At 43.6% G+C, this 26,134-nt stretch overlaps 1 protein-coding gene across 3 annotated transcripts in view; it reads right to left on the bottom strand.

The window, feature by feature from the left end:
* Positions 1 to 206: 206 nt before the first annotated feature.
* Positions 207 to 26,134, bottom strand: part of LOC115085610 — a 156,498-nt gene continuing 130,570 nt past the window's right edge. For 2 of the 3 annotated variants that reach the window (XM_029591840.1, XM_029591841.1), the window contains exon 2: positions 207 to 680. In XM_029591840.1, the coding sequence (XP_029447700.1) occupies positions 362 to 680 (319 nt within the window). In that variant the 3' untranslated portion in view covers positions 207 to 361. Of the gene's footprint in view, positions 681 to 1,905; positions 2,089 to 26,134 lie in introns of all 3 variants that reach the window. The other variant, XM_029591837.1, reaches the window with a different exon arrangement.

Below are 26,134 nucleotides of genomic sequence, written 5' to 3'. Positions count from 1 at the left end.
CTATTCACACATTGCACACACATTAAAAGAAAAATATGAACACAAAATAGTTGGTTGGAACAGTTATTTTTGCCCAGTCTCATGTTGCCATTTCAGGATTTTATATCTCCTGACTTTCTCTTTGCCAAAAGTGCGGCAAATTGCTACAAACCGAGAAAAAACAAAAACAAAAAAATTTTTTTTTTTTCAAGAAATCTTCACAGAAGTGGTTTGTACAGATGTCTGTATTGTTGCTAAAAGTGTCAGAACAAATGAACCCATCTTGCTCAGAAAAGTGGTAGGAAGTTTTAGGCACTTAACTGCATGACACACACATTCAGATTTGGTTTCACAGTGCTCTTATACGCTAATTGCTTTGGAACTAGCATTTCCTTGAGATGGCCAGGCACCGTTCCGTCTCCATCCTGGAGTCTCGAGAGACTTTGATTTTCAGCGTGTTGTCCTCCAGGCAGCACAAGATGGTTTCTTCGTCCACGTCGGGGGGGAGGCTGAGGATGTTGTAAGACCTGTATTGCTTCCTTCCATTTCTCTCCTGCGAGTTCTTGTGTTTGGCCGACACCACAATGTTCCTTTCTTTCAGCTTCACTGTGATCTCATCTGCCTGGAAGCCCTCCATGTCCAGCGCAGCTAAGACTTTTTTCCCTGTGGTTTTGGACGTCTCCATGCTGTGGCAAATTTTTCTGCGGATTGAAAAATATAAAGGAAAGAGAACATGGGGGAGTGGGAATGGGCGGGAAGGGGGTGTGAAACAAAAAAAAAATTGTGTTCAGATTAGGTTAATAAAGGGCCATATTTTAAAACTTATGCGCGGGCGTAGATTTGTTCGCCCAGCCCGGCGCGAACAAATCTACGCCCAATTTTATAACATGTGTGCGCTGCCGCGAGCATGTTATAAAATCCGGGGTCGGCACGCGCAAGGGGGTGCACACATGTGCACCTTGCGCACGCCGAGCCCAAGGGGAGCCCCGATGGCTTTTCCCGTTCCCTCCAAGGCCGCTCCGAAATCGGAGCGGCCTTGGAGGGAATGTTTTCTCCGCCCCCCCCCCCCACCTTCCCCTCCCTTCCCCTATCTAACCCAACCCCCAGTCCTAACTAAATCCCCCCCTACCTTTGCTGAAAAAGTTATGCCTGCCCAAGGCAGGCGTAACTTGCGCGCGCCGGCCAGCTGCCGGCGCGCCATGCCCCGGCACAGGCCACTGTGCCGGAGCACTGGACCATGCCCCCAGACCGCCGCCACACCTATGGCCATGCCCCTGGACTCCCCCCCCCCCCCCATCCGCCGCCATGCCCCCGGCCATGCCCCCTGGCCACCCCTTTTTGCGAGCCCCGGACATACACGCGTCCCGGGGCTTGCGCGCGCCGCCGAGCCTATGCAAAATAGGCTCGGCGTGCACAGGGGCAGATTTTCTCGGGTTACGTGCGTATGTTTCGCACATAGCCTTTGAAAATCTGCCCCAAAATGTGTACAATGAGCGCATTATCAATCAATGACAAAATATTCATAGCGTCCAGCTGAAGACTTCCATTAAAATCATAAGAAAACAAAAATTAAAAGCCCAAATATTCTTGTTGAAAAATAATAGCAAATATGTTGGTGTTCTGTAAGGAATGGAAATCCATGTCTTGCTTTATTCAGGCATGCTGGAATTCATGCCCCCCCACTCCCCTTCCATATCTCCCTCTCCCTCCTAAACTCTTGCTTCAGTTACAGAATTTTTGTTCTTAGATGTGTGACGTGTCTCTGTCTGATCTGAGAATAAAAAGCTCGTCACAGAGATGAGGAAGGCTGGTGGCTTAAACGCGGCACTTGCCGAGCCCGCTCATCTTGTAAACGTCTTGTCAGGGCCGGATTTAGGATTTGGGGCGCCCCCAGGCAGAATCAGATAGTGGGTGAAGACTTTCTACCTCCTTTCCACTCCTCTCCGGAGTCCCAGCGTGGCATGGCAGTGCCCCTTTGAAGTGGATTGCTGGTGCAAGCTCCTCCTTGACCCGGATGCACTGCCTCTCTGACCTGGCTTTTTGGCACCTTCAAAATTTGGCGCCCTAGGCAGTCGCCTGTGTTGCCTCTGCCTAAATCCAGACCTGCACCTTGTGGGATAAAAAGAGCTGGTGGGGGCCAATGCTTTAAGGAAATGTGAACAGTTCAATGCTCAGATTCGTGATACTCCCCCCCACTCCCCCAGGTGAGCCAATAAGCTTTCTTCTTCACCCAGAGGATGCTGCTGCTCACAAAGAGCTGTATTGCTTACACATCGCTTCGTCATTAATACATGCTGCACAGTAAATAAACATTTTGCTTCAACCAGCATTTTCTTTCTGATTTTGTGGCTTGCTGAAGCTAAAAACTGGATTTCACCCTGTGACATGTGGAAATGCAATGTAAGATGCAAGTTTTACCTGTCTTCTTTGGCAACATAGGCTGACTTACTCTGGGCTCCAGGCTCTTCACCTTGCAAGCCCCCCCCCCTCCCAGGTGTTATTTTGTAAACCTTATCAGGAGGGGAGGATTCGCCATTCAAAGTTCTGGTCCTGTAGCCTCAGCCCTGTGGAATGTATGATCTTGGTCATGAGGCAGCTGCTTTATTGTGTAGGAAAACACACTGCACAACGGGGGGGAAAAGCATGCGCACTAAGTCCAAATCTTTCCCCAAGCCCATTGCCGGGAACGCCTCAGCTCAGCGCAGACAAACCTACGCACACAGATGAAATTTTATGGGCAATTTTAATAGCAGTCTATCCCCAGGGGTAAAGCACCATTTTACCCGTGGAAATGGCTTCGAGATTTATCCTCCCTGGGTATCGCAGATTCTGATCGGCAATGCTGCACCCAAGTTTGCTTAAATTTACAACTCTGAGTCAGAGCAGCTATACAGGAACAGCTTTCAGAAAATTCAAGAAACTCTTCTCCAGAATGAAACAAAAAATGAAAAGGGGAAATCTTAACAACTTTGTTTTTAATTGTCAACTGAACTATGTAAGAATATTTCAACCCAACCCAGCTGAGGTAGGGCTGATCAAATAGTTTGATACTACACAGTTTCACATTATTACAGCCTTATCTCTCTATATAAACACGCTTGGTCAGATGTTGTCTTCCGCCGGCTGGTGGGGTGCACATGTACATGGCCAGGGTGTGCATGCGCTCCCCACCGGTCTCCATCAGACAGACCTGACTACCGGCACACGGTTCATAGATGTCAGCTGGTGGGGTATGCACGAGTGCGTCAGTGCACCATGCGCGCCTCTCCAGACGCTAACCGCAAAAATTGTTTTTTTTTAAAAAAAAAGCCATACATTCCTAGAGGCTCTCCTCCCGCCTTCCCCAGCCCTTGCCTAAACGTGAGTTCAGATCTCCCAGGAGCAGGAACGATCCCTGGTCACTCCTGCCAAAATGGCCACCTGTCAACCCTGCCCCAGTGCCTTTATACTGCACAGCTGCCGATACAACACAACGACACCATCCTCAGTTTGAGCAGTGGTCATTTTGCCATGCCAAAGCAGTGGGGCAGGAGCAACTGCAGTGCACTCTTGCCTCTGGACGTCCCGAACCTGCGATGGGATAAAGACTCGGGGAGGGGATGATCATGGAGGGGGATCCAAGGGGTCAGCTGGCCCAAGTGGGTTTGACCTGCAGGGGTGAGGCTCATAAATTGGGACTCCCTGTGTTCTTTTTCAATTGGTGATTAGTGGCTGCTGGGGTGTGGGGTATGGGCTGGGCTGGGATGAGTTCTGGGGGGAGGTGTCAGGGCCCAGAGAGGCTCTTTTGTTTAAGGGGGTTTGGTGGGGGGGGGGGGGGGGGGTAGGAATTCTGTCACTACCCAGGAAAAGGACCTTGGAGTCCTTGTGGTCAATACATTGAAATCCTCAGCTCAGAGTGTGGCGGCAGTCCAAAAAGCAAATCGAATGTAAGGAATGATCCAAAAAGGAATGAGGAATAAAATGGAAAATATCGTATTGCCTCTGCATTGAGCCATGGTGCAACTGCACCCCTTGAGTATTCTGTGCAGTTCTGGTCACTCCATCTCAAGAAAGACATAGCGGAACTAGAAAAGGTGCAAAAGAGGATGACAAAAATAATAAAGGGGATGAAACATCTCTCCTATGATGAGAGGCTACATAGGCTATGGCTCTTTAGACTGGAAAAGAAATGGCTGAGAAAGGACATGATAAAAGTTTATAAAACCATGAGTGGGGTGAAATGGATAATAAAGGTTTATTTACCCTTTCAAATAATACTAAAACAAGGGAACACTCTGTGAAACTAAAAATCACACCAGCAGATTCAAAACAGATCATAGAAAGTACTTTTTCACTCAGCACACGGTCAAGCTGTGGAATCTGTTGCCAGAGGATGTGATCAAGGTGATTAGCTTAGCGGGGTTTAAAAGAGATGTGGACAAGTTCCTGGAGGAAACATCCATATGACATTATTAGCCAAGTAGACTAAAGAAAATTAGTGCTATCCCTGGGAGTGAATAAGAGAAATTAGATCTATTTTTTGGCATTGCAAGGTACTTGTGACCTGGATTGGCCACTGACAGAGACAGGATGCTGGGCTCGATGGACCTTGGTCTGACCCCTCATGGCATTTCTTATGTTCTCATATGGTTTTGGTTTGTCCGTTTTTTTGTTTTATTCCCCCCCCCCCTTTATTTCATTCTTGGTAATTGCAGGAAAGTCACACTGTGCTAGGGTTGGGCTGGGGGCGGGGAAGGGGTGAAGACAGTACTGAGGTCAGCTTGGAGAGGTGAGGCAAAGTGTTCCTGGTCAGGAGGGGGAGGAGAAAGAGTGTGCTGGGGTCGGGCTGGGGAGGGAGAAGAGAGTATATCAGGGTCGGGTTGGGGAATGGGAATTAACGTGTGCGGAGACTAGACCAGTGATAGTAAAATAGAGTGATGGGGTCAAGGGAGCGAAGGGGGTCAGAGTGTGCTGGGGCCAGGTCTTTGAGAAGAAAAGGTGAGAAAGGAGTATAAGAGTGAGCTGGGGAGGAGGCTCAGAGAGTGCTGGGGCTGGGCCAGTGAGAGGGGCAGAGAGACAGTGAGGGCTGAAGATGGATCCAGTTTAATCTTTAGAAGTATTTTTCAGATCTGAACAGTGTGGGGAGGTTTTTGGATCCCCCCTCCCCACTGGGATGCAGTGCTAAGGTAGCCTGATCCCCTTTGACTTTCCCCTGTGAGATGTCCCACCAGAAAAATCACCAAAGGATGAAAGAACAAGATCGGGAGACCTCCAACTGGATCTCCAACTATGGGACCAGGACAGGCTGGGTGTCCAAGGAGATGACCTAAGCTAGGTGTAAGGAACTGCATATATGTGAACCCCTTTTGCCATGATGTAGGCTCATAGGTAGAGTCCTGAGATCCACGCCAGCAGTGGGTGAACAAGTCTTGGCACAGGCCAGACTATAACTGACACCAAAAGTCTATACAAAGACCAGGCTGTGGCTGAAGCCAGGCAGGACAAGACTGATAGCTTGAGACAAGGCTGATGGTTTAAGGCAAGGCTAATGGCTTGCAACAAGGCTGATGGCTTGCGAAAAGGCTGAGGCTGAAGCAAAGTTGAAGACTGCAGCAGAGCCACAGGCAAATATTGAAGCAAAGCTGAAGGCTGAGAAGACAGGCTGGAGAACTTAAGCAAGACAGAAGACTGGAACCAGGAGACCTTCTTGCTAAGGCAATGAATCCAACTCTAGGCAAGCTCAGTAGTTTTTAAAGCATGTGATATCATCATTGGGTCAGGTACCTGACTCTCCCCCCCAACGTGCGCCAAATCATGTGCACAGATTTGATTGCATGCCCTAAGCATCTCATCCCAGGTCCTAGTATCACATGTGTCAGAGCGTGCAATGGCGGCTCCCTGATGAACGGTGAACGTCCGCTGTCGAGGAATCTGGGAAGGTAGCTGGATTCTAACAGTACTTCCTCCTCAAGCCTCTTCTCTTTGGCTTCTGAGAAGACAAAGGTTCTATTTTACCATCTGGGTTTCGGGGGTCCAGACACAGGAGCCAAAGATTTTTTGGTTTTGAGACTGGACTGAATAGCCATTCAAAGCAGAAGACTTAACTGCAGAAAAGGTTGAAAGTTTGGACAAAGACTGAGACTGGTCCTGATCGATGGATGAAGGTTCTTTGGCAGAAGGACAACACAGTTCAGAATTCAATTAGGAACAGGATAGACATTGAAGCAGCAAAACCAGTACTTCAGACGAGATGGTTCGAAGTGAAGTGGCCGGAGACAAAGATGAAACGATACAATGTTCTCAGCAGGATGGTTCTCATTGGTCAATCTGTAATGAATTCCAGTCAATAGATAGTTGATGAAGACTCAGCCAGGGTAGGCCAAGTGCAAGAGGGCTGGTTGCTTTAGATAGTACAAAGAACTGAATGTTCTCTTGGTAAGACCCAATCTGCATTGTGATGGACAAGGAAGCTGTAGTCACATGACCAGGCAGGGGTTCTCTGTCGACAGACGAATTGACAAAGGTGGTGATTAAGCTGGTAGTCAGGCAACCACATTGAGCCCCCGACTCCGGAATCTACTAAAACTTCTATCTGAACTGAGTGTTTTCCTTAGGTAATACACCAGAACTGTTAGTAATGGAAAGGAGGCAAGATAGTGCAAGGCTGCCTTTCCGAAGAGACTTCTCTTTATAGAGTTTTCCAGTCTCAGGGTGTACTGATGGACAAATTGATCTTTTGTGGCACAATAGAGACAAAGATTTTGCAACCTTCATCTTTGTTTCTCATCAAGCGAAAGTCAGGTATTACCAAATTGCATCAGTTCTTCGAAGGCAGCCAACTTCAGTGATTCCAGGTTGGGTTGCAAAAGTCTGGGAACCACGAACGAGGTCCGCTGAAAGTTTTTCTTATCACAAGCCTGTTCCTGGACTCTCAGATCAATACGAATAGCTAAAGTAATGAGTGCTCCGAGGGGTGGAGGAAGGTCCTGGGCTGCAAGTTCATCCTTTATTCTGTGGCAGTGGATGTGACACGCCCAGTTTGATCAAAGATCAGACGGAATTGCTGAATGAAATTGTCCAAATTCCTGAGAAGCAAATCATCTTGTTCCCACAAGGGAGAGGCCCAAGCGAGAGCTGGACCATCCAACAGGAAACGTATATACATGATCTTGACATGATCAGAGAAAAAAACAAGCCATCTGTAATTCAAATTGCATTTTGCACACATTAAGGAATTCTCTGCATACTTTACGATCACCCCCATATTTTGGAGGTGGCAGTAGTTGAATCAAGGACTCACCAGTCCAGATAAGGGCTGATGCAGGGTTTGCCAGAACTGAAACTGAGATGAAGCTGGATGTTGAACGTGTATTACATCTAAACACTGTGAGAAAGTCCATAATGCATCTTTTATTTGATCAAGTTGCTCCTGGGCCTATTGCATGAGCTGGTGCAGGAGACCAATCAGTTCTGTTTTTTGCTCCTGCATTTGGGTGATCAAGGCAGTAATGGCTATTGCAGGGATGTGATCACCAAGCTCATGGCCTCAGCAAACTGTAAGGAACTGCATATGCATGAACCCCTTTTGCCATGACACAGCCTCATAGGTAGAGGCCTGAAACCTCCACCAGCAGCAAATGAGCAAGTCATGGCACAGGCCAGATTATGACTAACTCAAAAAGTCTATATAAAGATTAGGCTGCAGCTAAAGCCAGGCAAGGACAAGACTAATGGCTTGAAACAAGACTGAAGTAGAACCACAGGTAAAGACTAAAGAAAAGCTGAAAGCTGAGAAGACAGAGCCAGAGCAGCAAGCTTAAGCAAGACAGAAAATTAGAACCATAAGGAAAAAGAACCAAAAGAGCTTCTTACCAAGGCAGCAAATTTAACTCCAGGCAGGCTAAATAGTCTTCAGTGCATGACATCATCTTCAGGGTGGGTACCCGACTCGCTTATCAACGTGTGCCGAAACATGCGCACCAATACACATGCATGCCCTAAGCATCTCTTCGCTGAGTCTTAATATCACATGAGTGAAAGCATCCAATGTCAGCTCCCTGCTGCAAGGTGTATGTCTGCCACCGAGGAGTCTGGGAATACGGCTGGATTCTAATACTAGGATTTTTGCAGTGAAGTTGGGGACCCCTCCACTAGGATTCCCAGATAGCTGCTGAATGAGCTTTGTGCATTAAATATCACCATGGGGGCTCTACCCAGAGGCTTTATTAAAAGGACACTTGCCTACATAGAGATACGCTTGTACCAGTGGTCAGATGTAACTTCAATATCATTGACAGATGGCAGTGGTAAGATGTTGGCTTGTTTGAGGCTACAGTCCTCTGAGCTCCGTGTTGATTTTCACATAAAGTTTCTTCTTTTCCAGAATGCTTCCTAAAAGGAAGGGGAAAGTGAGGATATTTCTGTCTGAGCCTTAACGTGCCCCAGCTCAGCGTACCATCTTGAACTTTCCAGCCTTTTCGCCTGTGATTGAGGGTCTGTGTCCTGATGCGGTGGTAGGTGAGGGAGCGTTTCTGCTGCGGGGAAGGAGGCGGCATCTCTTAGCCCCTTGGATGAGCGATTACTTCAGGCTCAGCGTGTTCCGCTTCATCCGGGCATCGCTGGCTTTCAGTCCACTGAGGCAAACATTGAACCAGCGTTGGAGGGAGCCTCAGGTATAGAGGGTGAGCACCTTTTGATTCTGTCATTGGTTGGAATTAAGAGAAGATCTGGGAGGTGAGTGTGTTCCCCCCAAGTTCATTTGCAACTGCTGTGTGTTTACTGCAATTTTAAAGCCAGAGGTTGTAACTCTAGATTCACTATGGGACATCATACATAAACTAGGGTCTGCGTTTATAGAACATTCTACTAAAGTGCCTGTGATATTAACAAGATTGGATTCTTTGGAGAAGTCTCAGAATTTAAATTCTGAAATTTGTCATCAAGAGTTTCCACAAATGAAAATAAGCTTAGTGGAGTTCAAGAAGTTAACTTTGCTATTGTTAAAGATGGAGGAATTATTAATCATCCCCTGGAATATGTGGAAAATTACCAGAGAAGGTTTAACTTAAGATTTTTTAATTTTCCAAAAGTGGTGGGAGAAATTTCTTACCACTCGACTGAGTGTTTGAATATTTTGTCTGAGAGTATACCACCTTTCAGTAAAGGTCTACTTTTTGCCATTTAAGCAAAATCTTGGTCAAATTAATATTCAGGCCATGAATTTGACAGATTTCCTAGAATCCTCCGCTTTGGAAGTTTCTAATGGGCCGATAGAGTAAGGACGTGTAAGAAACAGTGCGGCAGTGCTGGGCGCCCGCTCGTTTGCCGTGCGCATATTTTGGTTCACATACCGCTCGATTCAGTATTCAAATTAGACGCAAATCCAAGCGGCGTCCAAAGCGCGTCAATGAAGCGGTAGGCACGCGCAATCCATTTTACTGTATAGAGCAGTATGCAGTGCCTATACAGTATCCAGGGTGCGCTGGTACCTGTCCTTTGAAATGTCATTACAAATGTCATTTGAAATGTCATTCCACCAGGTAAGTGGATGGTTCTTTTCTACAGACCCCACTGCCTTGAGCGCCTGGCCGGACGTCCAAGCCGTGACCTTGGATGTCCAGCCAGGCGCTCAAGGCAGCGGTGCCTCCGATCATGGATGCCCGGATACAGGCGGGAACGTCCATGAACGGATGCTGCGACCTTGGACGTCCGAGGTCATGGCTTCCGTTCATGGACCTTTCCCGCCTGTAGGCACCGCTGCCTTGAGCGCCCGGCCGGATGTCCAAGCATTGACCTTGGATGTCCGGCCGGGCGCTCAAGGCAGTGGTGCCTCCAATCATGGACGCCCGGATACAGGCGGGAAGGTCCATGAACGGACGCCGTGACCTCGGACGTCCGAGGTCGTGGCTTGGCCGTCCAGCCAGGCGCTCAAGGCAGTGGACGTCCAAGCCGCTGTAGGTACCACTGTAGGCAGCGGTAGGCACCGCTGCCTTGAGCGCCCAATCTCGGACGTCCAAGCCGAGGGCTGGCGAGCGAATCCGCTAGTCTCTCTGTATTATAAAAGTATTAGGGATGCTGGGCGATCATGTCAGCATGCTCACGCACCACTACACACACAGGCGGGCCTCGCATTTCGAGCATTTCTCAACCGCTGTCCGGTTCGAAGCTGACTGAATACCACACTAACGCCAGGGACAGGGTAGGCGGTAAATATTCAGGTTAAAGATGCGGTAAATGAGCTGGTTAACAGGGTGATAATTTGGGCGCACGATATTGTATCGGAGGGAATAGCTAATCCGATCATTAACATGTCATATACATGCGGCGGGCAGAAAGGGATACGTGTCCTTTTCGGCAAGCGGTAAGGACGCGTAAAAGCCGATACTGAATCGCGGGTATGCCTTAAGCGTCCAAAACGTGCGTCCAAAGCAGGTTAAAAACTGGGTAACCATGGCCGCGCTTTACTGTATCGGCCCGTAAGTGGGCCACTCTGCTTGTTTCTTTCTTTTCTGATCAAGCTCTCAGTTATATTATGAAATGTTGTATTTGTAATTTAAGTAGTTCCTTTATGGGTCAAATGGTTAGAATTTCTCCAGATTTTGCTAGGGCCATCCAGGGGAAAAGAAAGAGGTTTTTGCCCCTGCACCCTGAAGTACTTGTTGTGGGTGCCACCTTCCTCCTTAGATATCCATGCAAATGTTTTGTTAAGTTTCAAAATGAGTCTTACATATTTTTCCTACAGAGCAACTTAATATTTTTCCTACCAGAACAACTTAAATCCTGTGTAGATTCTAAAAATGTATTGTTTGATGCACATGGTTAGATTTGGACGGTATGCTCATCATTATATTTATAATGCAGGATATTTTTCATGCTAAAGCTTTTTTCTTGTATTTAGTTTTTTGCTTTTGATTTTTTTTATATTCTCCCTTGTTTCTGCCACCCTGTAATAAGTTTGTGGCCTAGTTCTGTATAAGCTTATTGGGGTATTTGTTTTGTCAAGTGGATTAACTGTTTCTTTGTTTCTGATCAAGCAAGTCTTGGATTTTAATGTAATAAAAATGGATAAATAAAAGAAAAAAAATGATTGACAAATGGACTTTAATTTATGATTACCAATCAATAAACCTTTATTTTAACACCCAGACCCTGGTCTTCTCTGATTTATCACAGTCTCGCACCTCATGGGAAACATCTATATTATTTAAACACACTGTTTAGCAAGACATCATAATCCAGGCCACAAGTGAGACCTTACCCCCATAAAGAGAATCCCCCCAGGATTAAGAGTCAAGCATGGGATGGAATTTGCACCCGGAGCAGCCCCTGAAGAGAAATAAATATGTTTGGGTGCCCATGGGATTAAATCCCTACTAAGTGTTACATAAATTGGCACCTAACGAACTGGGTCTTGAGGACGGTGGAAAAATATGCGTGGTGTGTTTCAGCGAAAAATGTGATGTTCGGTGAATGTAAACGTACAAGGAAGTGTAGAAAAATAACTGCAACGTTTATATAAAATGGTGCTCGTTCTCACACTAGAATGTTGGCAGGAAGAGAAGCATGCCAGAGAAGAAATATGTGCGACATGTGTGGCTGACGTCACTACAGCATGCTCACAACGTCATGCTCAGCATGAGGGACTGTGTGGTATGAGTGTGGTGCCGAGCAGATCTGCAAGCAAACGCCATGACTCCTGAATACAAAAAAGATAGCCAAAGTGAGCAATCTCCTTTTTCTTCAACTACTACTATTTATTTATTTATTTATTTATTTATTTATTTATTTAACAACTTTTAATATACCGACGTTCGTATGGCACATCACGCCGGTTTACAATTAACTGAAATAAAGGAGTAATTACAATGAACAGGGAGAAGGGGATGGGAGCAGGCCAGAAAGAGGAGGGGGGGTAAGGGAGACAGAAGAAGAGAGGGAAAAAATATTTATAAAAAAAACTATGGACTTTCCAATCTTGACCGCAATCTTGCGTTTCCTGATGCCTTGTGCAAGGCAGCGAAATTAAAAGTGGTTCAGTTTTTAAAGAACTGCATGGCTGATAAACCCCGAGTTCTGACTATCTACTTCTTGATGGGGCAGCCCAAAGAAGATGATTTGTTTCAAAATGTTTGCGGTGGAAACCCTGGGAGACCATTGGGTGAGCAATATGGTAGTGCTCATCTGCGGACCCAATCATGTTTTCGGACATACCAAGTTGGCGTGACCCATGCAGTATAGAGCGGGTCTGCAAATGTTGTTTGCCAGAAGTGGAGCTATTCTGGAGGTCAAGTGCACCGACTTCCAAGCCTGCCAACGCCCTGCCAGCATGAATATGCATTACTTTTATTGCAATGGCCCTCTCTTTCAGGACACTGGGGTGGGCCCTGGAGTCACAGTAAGATGGAGAGGAGCCCATCCACTACCAGCACTTTTCACTGGATGGCGATTCACCAATGAGACAATCAGACTTCTCTGATAGGATCAGAGGAGAGTAGCGGCAGTGCTGGGAAAGACAAGACAGCAGCAGTTGAAAAACTCCTCTCACCGAGAGTACCGTGTGCCCCAGTTGGAGCTAGCATACCCAAACCTGAGACAGAGTATAGTCGGGCCTTCTTCAGTGGGGATAGCCCTGACATGGTGGTGGAGGCCATCGTGGAAAATTCCCTGATGGGTGAGGCTAGCAGTAATGTTAGTTAACGCTCCTGGGCTGAGCAGATGGAGACCCTAGAGCAGTGGTTCTCAAACCTGTCCTGGGGACCCCCCAGCCAGTCGGGTTTTCATGATATCCACAATGAATATGCATGAGAGAAAATTTGCATGTTATGGAGGCAGTGCAAGCAAATTTTCTCTCATGCATATTCATTGTGGATATCATGAAAGGCCGACTGGCTGGGGGGTCCCCAGGACAGGGTTGAGAACCACTGCCCCAGAGCAACATGAACTGGAAGCAGGAATGATTGTCTCTGTCACTGGGTGAGTCCAGCAAACAGAAAAATCAGTAGAACCGGAGCCAACGTGACCGTCAACCCCAATGCAAATCTCTCCTGGGCAACTTAAAGCCATGTGTAACCCTCATCTGGGTTGGGGCAGAACAAGATTGTTGGACACCATTTTGACCAGTTCAGTGTCATCAGACCATCCAAGAACTGCATCGCTTCATTGACAAGCCAAATGGAGGGAGTAGGGTAAGGCTGTTATGTCGGCTCAGGCAAATAAGCTGTACAGGTAGTTACCCTGAAAGTCAACCACATGATCCAGGGACATAAAACCTATCAAGAACTGTGCTGGATGGTGATGGAGCTACCAGCCTTGTCATCCAATTCGTGAATTTCCTCTGGAGTAGAGTCTGCGTTACATAGCGTTTCGCCAAGTGCTTCAAAAAGAACAGCAAAAAACGTAACACTGGTTAAATATATTGGGAAAAAGAATTTTTAACTTCTGTCTACAACCCGACCTCATATTACAGTTTGGAGAGTTTGGTTCACAATTGCTCTCCCAATTGAGTCTACCACATCTATCAAATCTTGTGTATGTATTGTGGTTTCTTATAGATTTTTCAATCATCGGTCATGGTTGTATGCTCTCACCTCAAAAAATATCCTTTTTTTTTATATAAAAATTTTTTTTTGAATTTTTTTAACTCATTTTTTCGTATATATATTGAAGAGCTTTAAATATATTAATAGCTGTCCACAGAACTTATCTTTTGACTTGAGAGATCAAAAAACGCTAAGCTGTCATGAGCTCTGTGCCCGAACGCTGGAGTAATGAATTATATGCCCGTGTAATGGTTTACATGGTTGAGCAGTCAATTGGAGAATAATTCAAAAAGAACAGCGGCATCAGTAGGTATTTTCCTTTCTAGGGTGTTGGATCTCTACTGCAAAGAGGACCCCCTTGACTAGCCCTTATCTCCTGAGGTGAGGGATCAGTCCTGATCTGTACCCAGTTTCCTTGGTGAGAAACCAAACTTATACAAGTTCTCTCAAAGACTGCGTATAGTTGACTGAAAAGTGCAGGGTATTTTTGGCCTCTAGTACTCTTATGTTCCTGTTCATGTAATAAACTTTGTAGAGGAGCACAGGGATGCTTGGCTTGCTAAGCATGCCGATAGGACCATTGTGAAAGACTCCACCAACCCTCAAGTAGTGAAGGAGCACCATGATTACTAGACAGCTTTGCTGACCTGCGCCTAGGGCGGAACATATACAAGCAGGCTGTGGTATACCACATAAGGAGTGGTGAGCAGATACCTCACTCCATGAACTGTCTGCTTCTCAATGGGGTAACAATTAAGAAGCCAAGCCTTGAACATTACAAGCCCCACAGGATTCCTAGAAAAGAAGTTGTCCCCAGTGAAGATTTAATTACCCTTTCAGGTGGGGTGAAGACAACTTTAAAAAATGGTTCCTGTTGCTACAGAAAGGACTTTGTTTTGTCTTATTTTTGTTGTTTGTCATGTGTTTCTTTTCAGGAGAGTTCCACTAAAAGTAGAGTTCCAGTTAAAAAGATTGTTTGACAGTGGGATGTTCTCCACATACAGACTATTCTTCAGTTAAGGAGATGACCTGTCCTGGACCAGAGGCCAAAAAGAACTGAAGAGTCTACAGTATATCTGAACTGTGTCAGCCTTTCAGGGAAGGGACTTATGTTTAAAATCACCCTCATTGGATGGTCATTCATCCTAATTCTAATGTGAATTGTTGTTTATTCTCAATGTGACATGTTCTAATGTTGATTCTTCTTCTCACAGTATATAAATGGGTGTTTGATTTATTTATTGCCATTTTCATGAGCCTTCCATCCCCAACAGTCCCTCCCACCTGGAGGGTCTGGATTAGATGTCTCAACCCTATTTAGCCCAGTCATTTTCTAATTCCATGGGATCAGTTTGAGGAAGCCTTTGAACAGTATGGATGTTTAAGTTTTACAGTCCAGTGAGGTCTCCCAGCTTCACCCAGATGGAGTTTCATTCCATCGTGTACTCCCTGCCATAAAGTCCTTCTCCTACTAATTTACAGAGAGATCGATTTTTACACTTCATACCAAGGACCTGTGAGCCCACTCTAAACCCTAGATGGGCAAGCACCAGTGATGGATCCTGCTGCCAGAGACAGTGAGGGCAGAAGATGTAGTTTTTGAACTTGAACATCATGGGGAGATTTTTGGATTTCCCCTCCCCACTGGGATGCAGTGCTGAGGTAGCTTGATCTCCTTTGACTTTTCCCCATGAGAAAGCCCCCCTTCCCCCCGAAAAATCACCGAAGGATGAAAGAACAAGGTCGGGATACCCCAACTGGATCTCCAATCAAGGGACCAAGATAGGCTGGGTGTCCGAGGAGAAGGTGACCTAAGCTAGGACTTTTGCTGTGAAATTGGGGACCCCTCCACCAGGATTCCCAGATAGCTGCTGGATGAGCTGTGCACATTAAATATCACCATGGGGCATTACTCAGGTGCCTGAATAAAAGGACACCTGCCTACATAGAGATACAATTATACAAGCAGTCAGATGTAACTTCAACATTATTGACAAATTGACTTTAATTTATGATTAACAATTAGTAAACCTTTATTTTAACACCCAAACTCTGCTTCTGTCTGATTTATCGTAGCCTCTCACCTCATGGAAAGCATCTACATATTTAAACACACTATGTAGCAAGATACCATGGTCCAGGCCACAAGCGAGAGCTTACCCTCATAAAAAGAATTCCCCTGGATTAAGAGTCAAGCATGGGATGAAATTTGCTAGCCGGAGCAGCCCTTGAAGAGTAAAAACCCTTGGGGTAAAAACCCCACTAAGGGTTATACAGATAACCTTTGAAACCTAGCACATGTACAAAATTGAGCTGTAGCATTCTCTTGCTGGGGCCGTTCTCTTCCCTCAGGCTCCCCAAGAGAGCTTTCCCGTGATGGGAACTGTAGGTAGGTGGGAGCTTAGACAGTGATATATGGTGTATTCCTTCTCCCTTTGGCATATAAAGGTACTTCCCCCAAGGCACAAGATGTCTGAAAAAGTCAGGGAGTCCAAGCCAGAGGTCTTGGAGAGAGTGGTGAGAGGAGCAGTGAAGCACTGCTGGGATCTGCCGAAGCAGACTTAGAGTAGTTGCTCCAGAACCGATTGTGATCAACTGAGAGGATAAGGATCCCTCAGTCCTTGGGTTCATCTATCCAGCCTGAGGAAACCCCAGTCTGTGAGGAAGCTGCTCTTTGTCTGCAATTTTTCCCTTGGGGAGCCTGAGGGAAGAGAATGGCCCCAGCAAGAGATTGTGGAGAGAACAAGAAACTTGGATTATGAGAAATAGAAGGAAAAGAATTGTGAGTAACAATTGTGGGAATTATGGAGATTTCCTCTACGAGCTGTGAAGTAAATTGATGGATCTTTTCCTATTTTCTTGAATATTTTCTAAGCCTGTTAGCTGATTAATTTTGTACATAAGAACATAAGATATGCCATACTGGATCAGACCAAGGGCCGTCAAGCCCAGCATCCTGTTTCCAACAGTGGCCAAACCAGGCCACAAGAACCTGGCAAGTACCCAAAAACTAAGTAGATCCCATGCGACTAATACTGGCAACAAGCAGTGGCTATCCCCTATTGATTAATAGCAGTTTATGGATTTCTCCTCTAGGAACTTATCCAAACCTTATTTAAACCCAGCTACACTAACTACCTTAACCGCATCCTCTGGCAACAAATTCTAGAGCTTAATTTTTAGTTGAGTGAAAAAGAATTTTCTCCATTTTTTTAAAATGTGCTACTTGCTAATTTCATGGAGTGTCTAACTAGATATTTTTTTCCTTCTTGGACTCTGAACAAATTCTCTCTTTTTGCTGTGGAACACAACCCGTATGTGGACATTGGTTTTGTGTGTGTGTGTGTGTAGGAGACTCCCCTTGGGCTCATAGCAAAACTATCCCCCAGTGGAAGAACCCTGTTTAGGGGCTGCAGGCAGGCTTTTCCCACCCCTGTGGTATCCGAAGGTGACCCCTGTCAGGGGGAGGGGGGATCATAAAAGTTTTGAGTTCTCATGCGCTGATCAAACCAAAAGTGAAGAGCCTTTTAATTCAGGTGAGAAATCTCTTTCATCATCACCCCCTGGCAAGCTAAGTGATAAGGAGGGTGAGGCCAATCACTCTTGACACCATAGCAAACCCTCCTCACTCCCTTCCTTGATGGCTCCCCAATATAGTTCCATACGCCCATGCCAGATGACCCTCCTTCCCCTCACTGCCCAGTCCTCAGTTACATTCTCCCCAGCTCCCTATCAGTCTTCTGAGGCCCCACAGTACCCTATTGATTCCTCTTCTGACAACTTGCTATCTTGTTCTCTAATGACAATGCTCAGCAGAGTCAGCACTGCTTTACTCTAGTCTTTGACCCACATCACTCATACTAAATAATCAGTAACTAGTACAATTATTAATGTACAAGCTATGCCGCAATAATACATAGTCTGATATTAGTGCAGTTTATTGAATCCCTCCAAAATGTAATATGGTTTTCCTTATCTATTTGTTTAGTTTTCTATCAACAGGGTAGATAGTCAGAAAAGTGTGTAAAATATGAGAAGGGATCTAGAAAAGCTCAAGGAATGCTCTAAGGTCTGGAAGCTAAGATTTAATGCTACAAAATGCAGAGTTAGGCATTTAGGCTGCAAAAGAGCAAGAAAGAGGTACAATATAGGTTGTGATATTCTTTTAAGCATGAAAGAAAACCAGGATCTAGGTGTGATCATATCTCATGATCTTAAAGTTGCCAAATAAGTGAATAAAGTGACAGCAAAAGCCAGAAAGATCCTTGCTGCATAGGGAGAGGAATGGTCAGCAGAAAAAGGGAGGTGATTTTGCCTTTGTATAATTCTCTGGTGAGACCTCATTTGGAATATTGTGTACAATTCTGGAGACTGCATTTTCAAAAGGATATAAACTGGAGTCAGTCCAGAGGTTGGCTATTATAATGGTCAGTGTTCTTTATTCTGTCTGGGGACAGATCTAAACATCTATACTCTACAGGAAAGGCAAGATAGAGGAGATATGATAGAGACATTTAAATATCTCCAAGGTTTCCATGCACAGGAGGTAATCCTCTTTCAATGGAAAGGAGGCTCTAGAATGAAGGGTCATGGGATGAGGATGAAAAAGGATAGACTCAGGAGTAATCCAAAGAAATATTTCTTTACAGAGAGGGTAGTGGATGCATGAAACAGCCTCCCCGTGGAGACAAGAACAGTATCTAAATTCAAGAAAGCATGGGGTAAACACAGAGGTTCTATGAGGCAGTGGTAGGAATTGTAAAGCTGAATTAGTTGGGTGGAAGGGCAGACTAGATAGGCCATATGCTCTTTTTCTGTCATCATGTTTCTGTTTCAATATTTGTATCCTTCTGAAAATACCTAGGAACACAAAACACAAAACAATACTTGACCCCACTGGGTGAGCTAATCAGGTCTTGTAATTTCCCTTTCTTCATCTATGCAGATGACATTCAACTCCTCTGTCCACTAGGTGTTGACCCTGAGCGAGCCATTCAGAACCTTACCAATTGTAACTTAACCCACAAAAAACAGAATTACTTTGAACATGTAAATCAGATTATCCTCCCACATTTTCTAAGACAGCCACCACGTCTGCAGTCTGAGTTTCATCCTTGACTCCAAACTCACCATGGAAACTCAGATTGGATCTGTTGCCAAAGCTGCCTTTTCCTACCTTCGCCAGATTTGACACCTCCATCTACTCCATGATGCGCCTGCCTATACTACCATCATTCAAGCCTAAATCATCCTCCATCTAGACTAATGTAATTCCCTCTATACTGGCCTTCCCAAAAAACTTAACCACTGTTTGCAGCTCATCCAGATTGCCATGACATTGATCCAGTGACCTCACTTTTTAAGTCTCTACACTGGTTACCAATTGCCCTGCGCTCCTTCTTTAAAGTCCTAGTCCTGGTCTATAAAGCTCTCAAAGGATAGAATCCATGCTATCTGACCAACTGAACCTCCATGTACACACTAGCTCGTCCACTTTAAACCTTAACAAATACTTGCCTGATAGTGTCAGCCCCAAAGCAAATCCGGCTCCTCAGCACAAGAAGAAGCTCCTTCACTGGCTCAGCCCCAATCCTTTGGACATCAGATGCTCTCTGGACCTCCTGACCTACAGAAAAAAACTGAATACCTGGCTATTCACTGAGGCCTTTGGCTCCTAGGAGAGGTGTGTCACCACTAATATGCCCAACATTTTCCCTCCGTGCATGTTGTTGCTGCTATATTTACTGTTCTGTTAGGTTAAGTTATTCTGAAATCTGGAGTATTCCTACTGTGTATCATTGATGTTGACTTGTTTTGAATCCCTCACATTGTTATTACTGTATTTCTTGCATTGCTCATTGATTTAGCCCTTTGTTGTTGTTTTTGATCATTTCATTCTGTAACAGGCTCTGATTTCATTTGCTGGAAAGGTGTGTAATAAACAATGATGATGATGATGATGATGAAAATATAAAACAATCTTTGGCAAACAACCTATAAAACATAATGTAAGGTCCCACTGGGATCCCTAATAAGGATTATGGCCTAGTAACATTACTTTTAACCCTAGTATTCTAGATAGGTGAGCTATAAATTTATAAATAAATAACTAGATCAGGCAATGTAGAGGAATACATCATCTCTGCCACAGCACCCTCCCTAGAGATTGCAGTAGGACATTTCCTCCCCATTCAGTTGATTGCAGTAAAATATTTATATATAATCCCTGAAACAGGCAATAAAACTGCTGCAATACCAATGTGCTACACTTGACTTTCAGCTTCATTTCCTATGATATACTTCATTAGGCAGTAAGTATATATTTGTTGGCATACTTGTGTTTCTATGGCAATTATTATGAGTATTAAAGAGATTAAATTCTCATTGTTCAGCCCCAAATATTATGGACTCAAGTGATTTAGTGAATTTTCTTTTGTGTGATAATTTTTATATACAATTTGAAAATAAAGAAAATTGAAGGACAATTGTAGCTAAATACAATCATGGTAAATGATTATAATCAAGGGAACAATAGCTTACTTTACGTCTTACGACGGTTGTTTGTTGGTTGAAATATATCATCTTTATACAGGATACCATTAGGGTACTGATAATATGTACAGTTCTTTTTGGATTTATCTGCTTTTGAGGCATTTGGGCTTCTTCTGCAGGGGTTGTTCTTTTGCATATTATAAATTTCATAAAAGATTGAAGCAACACCTATTTGATCAGGCCTTTGCCTAAATCCATGCTTCTTTCCAGATTATATTATATTCTTATATTTTTATGATGTTTTATGTTATTTTATTGTTTTATGTGTAAGATGTTTATGTATCATGTTCCCCGCTTAGAATGGCTTTGTGCTGGGATAAATGGGTTATACAATTTTTTAAAATAAATACATGACCCTTTCTGTCTATGTGAATTTTTTTAGTTTGCAGCTATGGAGTAAGCTGCTTTTTCTTTTCATTTTACTTAATCCTTGACTGATGAGTCTTTGACAGTTAAAAGATTTATTTCAACTGAAATCCAGTGGTTGATAATTTCTCTCCTTTTTTTTAGTTTTTTTCTTATTTAATTTTAATTTTATTAATTTTTAAAAGATAACTTCAAGAAAAATCTTGAAAGACAAATATTTATTATTTATTTATTTATTTATTTATTTATAAATTTTTATATACCGCCGCTCATCAAAGATATCACGTCGGTGTACAGTGAACAGGAACTTACGCCGGAGCGTTTTACATTTAACAGAGTTATATAAGCATTATACAATTAAAAAAAGGCAAGTATATAAATATTTGAACATAAAACAAGTAGAATCTTTTACAAAAACAGAACTATCATTTAGTTGTAACTTAACTGAGCTGAATTAAAACAACACTATAGAGTAAAGAGGGTTCAAGGGGAAAAAGGTAAAAGCTAAGGGAGAGGGTTAGAGGGTGATGGAGTTCTAAATAATAAGTGGTAAGAGGGGAGCGAAAGTGCTAATCTTAAATTAGGAGCAATATGGTAGGATCATTAGAATAGGAGCAGAAATAGGAGAAGTTAGAGATGGTATATAGACAGGGGGTGTCTGGTAGAAAGGCAGGGCAGGTAAAGGAGGTAAATATCAAGTACAAAAAGGGTAAATAACAAAATTGTCATTCGTCGACAGGAAAAAAATAATAAAAGAAACAAACCAATCCATTCCTGTAACTTAAATGATCAAATCCTCAAGTTATGGGTAACAATCCATAATCCCAGGAAACCAAAAGAATCCTTCATAAAATAAATCTGTGAATAGAAGGAATGAAATTTGAAATTTAAAGAGTTTAAGTACAACCATCCTGTAGAGGGGTATTGCTACACTGTCCTTCTCTTAAAATTTTATCACTTAAGAAGAAAGTCAACTGAGTCAGCTCAAAATCATACAGAAATTGTTCTAATATTTAACTAAACATTTTCAGGGAATTTTTAGGAAAAAGGAAGCATTCAACTGAAGAACCCTCGGCTTAATGATAAGAATTGTTTACACTTCCTTTGAGCCATACTGGAAATGTCCTCATGATGTCTGAAAAACATTCTAAAAAGACAATTACTATCTAGATCTAAGGCAAGAGAAACAATGTAGCAGGCACCATCAACTTATCTGAGGCCTCTATGAATTCAGTCAGGTTTAAGCTATCAATGGACATAGGTGACAAGGTAGACACAGGTTGTTCCATTTTCTTTTTCTTATATAGTGGAAAATATTAAATGCAGGACACAGCAAAACAGATTTCACAAGCAATTTCAAAATTTCAACCTTAAGTCCAGATATTGATGGCATTTTAAGAGAGTTAATAAGATGCAAATTACATCTCCAAATCTGATTTTCCAAATTCTCCACCTTTATATTCAAACTCAAATTGTCTTTAATTAAAGATCCTTGTACTGTCTCCATCCTATCCAACTCAATTTTTACAGAGTCCAATCTTCTCTCCTCTTATTGCATATGATTACTAATTTGGGCCACAGTAGATTCCAATATTTATACTTTATCCACATTTGATTCGGCTTTGCCTGTCACTAATGTTTTCCCTTTATTTTCCATCTATTCTTTATTTATTTATTTATTTATTTATTTATTTATAATTATTTCTAATTCATCCAATTACCAAATTTTTGTTCTGGGTGGAGAGGATGTTGCATTTTTGGAGTCCTCTCTTTGCTTTATCCCCACCGTTTTGTGGGTTGTGGCTCAGAATTATAAATTGCCCCAAAGCATGCTCATAGCCAGAGGGTAAGGAATCAGCGATCTTGTGGTCTTTCCTCCCCAAGGATTAATCCAGGAGAGTTGGAGATTTTGAGAGTGGAGTGTTAGAGATTGAAGATTTTGGAAGGGTTTTTTTTGTATTTTAAACCAGTTACCTGATAGAAGGGCAAACCCCTGGTATCTTGAATAGCTGGGTTCTTAATCATTTGCCCTTTGCGACCATTTAATAGCAAAGGTTGGAGATTGTGAAGATTTTTTAGACTTTGAGATTGGAGTTGTCTGTTTTAGAAGATCTATTTTTGAACAAAGGGTTTTTGTTGCAAGTGGGCAGGAGGCCCGACTGCTGGGGAGAGCATGAGCCCTTGGACCACGGTACAACCCTAGGGCAAGGCTCCAAGGTACGTGCTGTGAGAGGCAAACGTATACGGGCACGGGCTGGACAGAAGCTCGGAAGCAATTGGAGACTTGGAATGCTTGGAGACTAGGAATAGTTGGAGACTAGGAATGCTTGGAGACTACACTGAACTTGCACGCACAGGAGTGAGACCCAGCAATGCAATCTGGTCTCTAGAGTAGCCCTCCGGCCACTCAATGACCCTTTTGGACCTGCCACTTGGGAATGGCTTGTGTGTCAGGACAGACGAAGTGACTCAGAAGGCATGACATGGCTTGGAGCTAAACAAAGGCACAGATGATTTGAACAACTTGGAATAAGTAACATCACTTGGAACAAGGAACAAGGAGATCTGCTGACTAGACAAGCTCCATGAGACCAGAACTAGGAACAAGACTAGGAACTCAGAACTTGACTTGAAACTTGGAACTTTAAAAACAGGAATAGACTCTGAGGATTTGTCCCAATGAAGACAGAGTTGGAAGCAGGCCTTGTGCTACAAGACACTCTACATAGGCTGAAAAGAAATACAACAAGTGAGGTAATCAAATTTGCAGATGATACAAAATTATTCAGAGTAGTTAAATCACAAGTGGATTGTGATAAATTGCAGGAAGACCTTGTGAGACTGGAAGATTAGGCATCCAAATGGCAGATGAAATTTAATGTGGACAAGTGCAAGGTGTTGCATATAGGGGAAAATAACCCATGCAGTAGTTACACGATGTTAGGTTCCATATTAGGAGTTACCACCCAGGAAACAAATCTAGACATCATAGTGGATAATACACTGAAATCGTTAGCTCAGTGTGCTGAGTCAGTCAAAAAAGCAAACAAAATATTAGGAATTATTAGGAAAAGAATGGTGAATAAAATGTAAAATATCTTAATGCCTATATATCGCTCCATGGTTAGACCACACTTGAGTACCGTGTACAGTTCTGGTCACCGCATCTCAAAAAAGATATAGTTGTCTTGGAGAAGATACAGAGAAGGGTGACCAAAATGATAAAGGGGATGGAACAGTTCCTCTAAGAGGAAAGGCTAAAGAGGTTAGGGCTGTTCAGCTTGGAGAAGAATGGCTGAGGGGGGATATGATAGAGGTCTTTTAAAATCATGAGAGATCTAGAAAGGGTAGATGTGAATCGGTTATTTACTCTTTCAGATAATAAAAGGACTAAGGGACATTCCATGAAGTTAGCAAGTAGCACATTGAAGACTAATCGAGAAAATTCTTTTTCACTCAACGCACAATAAAGCTCTGGAATTTGTTGCAGGAGGTGTTGGTTAGTGCAGTTAGTGTAGCTGGGTTCAAAAAATGGTTTGGATAAGTTCTTGGAGGAGAAGTCCATTACCTGCTATTAATTAAGTTGACTTAGAAAATAGCCACTGCTATTTACTAGCAATGGTAACATGGAATAGACTTAGTTTTTGGGTACTTGCCAGGTTCTTATGGCCTGGATTGGCCACTGTTGGAAAACAGGATGCTTGGGCTTGATGGACCCTTGGTCTGACCCAGTATGGCATTTCTTATGTTCTTTTTTTTTCCAATTCTTTATTTATCATTTTCATTAATTATTACAAGTAAAGGAATATATGAACCAGTTAACAACATATTCTATTTTCCTTATGTTCTTAGTGTAAGTGATTGTAACATCTTAGGAGTGAAAAATGACTGGCTTGGGGGGTCCTTCGCACTGAAGAATCGGTAGACTAATTAGTAAAACTAGTTATTTCATTGCACTTATCTGGCTAAATTTGACTCATCTGGCTAAGTAGTGCCTTTGCCCGCTACTTAGACAGACAAGTCTGGACTTATCCAGCTAAGTAGTGACACTTATCCGGACAGATAGCCAGCAAGTCTGGGGAAAAGTGTTATTTATTTATTTAAAGTTTTTTCTGTACCGACATTCGTTGGGAACATCATATCGGTTTACAAAGAACATTAACAATATATAGGCTTACAAGTGTAACAGAGTAATGAACAATAAAATGAGGGGGGAGGGGGATTACATGTGAAGGAGGAAAAACTGCGTACACAAATTAAGTAATTAACAAGGTTTATAGGCGTCAGACTATTTACATATTACAAAATATTTACATATTTGCATGTTTGCAATGGGTGGAAGGTGCTGGGAGATGTGAAGAGGTAAGGGAGGAAGAAAGCGGGGAGCCTTACGGGATATGGGGGGGAGGATGAGGAGGAAATTGGAGCCGTGTAGGTAAGTGCGGAATGAGGAGGCTTGGTAGAAACTTATATGGATGTCTTAAAATGTTACTTATCTGACCAAGGGCCTCATTTTCTAAAGTATTGCAGGCCTGCGATACTTTAGAAGATGAGGGGCGGGGGCCGAAATGGGGGCGGGCCTTCGCCAGCCGGCAGTGATCGTACCGTCGCGGTGCGATCGCTGCCGGTTCACACCAATAGCACTACCATAGGAGGTGTAGCTATTGGGAGCGAAATAGGCAGCGAAAGGCACCTACCTTTTCGCTATCTGTGGCGTCAGCGCAGAGTCGGCCCCGGTTGACGCCCGACTCCTCCTTCTTCCGTGGCTGACTCCACCACCGGACTCCACCCCCATCCTTAATCGCGTGCGAGCGGTTTGGGAAAATGAGGCCCTAAGTCACATAGCCAGGCAAGCCTATAAGTGCAACTTAACCAGCTACCTGATTTAGCTGGCAAAGTAGTGCTTTTTAGATAAATCTGGCTATCTAACTTACTTTCTGATTCATTAAGAGTTTTTCCCATAGATTTAAAATAGGAGAAAAGCCTTAATGAATCTGGCCCTTACCTGGATAAGTAGCCCTTTTTTCAGACTTATCCAGTTATCTTACTTAGGGCCTGATTCATCGAGGTATTTTCCCATAGACACAGAATGAGAGAAAAGGCTTAAAGGTGAATTTTAAAAATCCAGCGCATGCCAAAACCAGGAGATACATGAGTATGTCGGGCTGGTGCACGACGAGGAGATTTTAAACGCTGACTATGTATGCATGTATCTCCGGGTATGCACACAAATGAAAAAGTCCAAAAAAGGTGCAGGGCAGAGCATGGGCATCCCTATATTTATGAATGAAACCAGCATGCAAAAACTTATGCACAGAAGCTCGCGCCAGAGTCCCCTACCGTGTAACTTTACTTCTGCTATGGATGGCATGTAAGTCCTAAAACAAAAAAATATAGGCACATCAGCAGGGTTTTAAGGGTCAGGGTTAAGAGGGGAAAAGAAAGGCTAATTAAATAGGGGGTTAGGAAGTTGTACCCCTTAACTGGGTTAACTGGGAACGAAATGGCTTAACTGGTAATTGCGTCGGTGTGTGTTTCTATTAAAGTTCCCCCACTTACACGGTAGAGGCAGCATTTGCGAGCACATGCGTGTGTCCATATAAAATTGTGCACACATGTTAGCGCGTTCAGCCCTTTTTTTTTATACCATACGCATATGTTATAAAATAGCCGCGTCTCTGGACGTGAGCCGGCATACGTGCGTACATGTGTGTCCGCTC

The sequence above is a fragment of the Rhinatrema bivittatum genome, chromosome 2, assembly GCF_901001135.1.
Source record: "Rhinatrema bivittatum chromosome 2, aRhiBiv1.1, whole genome shotgun sequence".
In the NCBI taxonomy this organism is placed as follows: domain Eukaryota; kingdom Metazoa; phylum Chordata; class Amphibia; order Gymnophiona; family Rhinatrematidae; genus Rhinatrema; species Rhinatrema bivittatum.
Note: the sequence above shows the minus strand (reverse complement) of the source record. Positions and strands in the feature narration are given on the sequence as shown.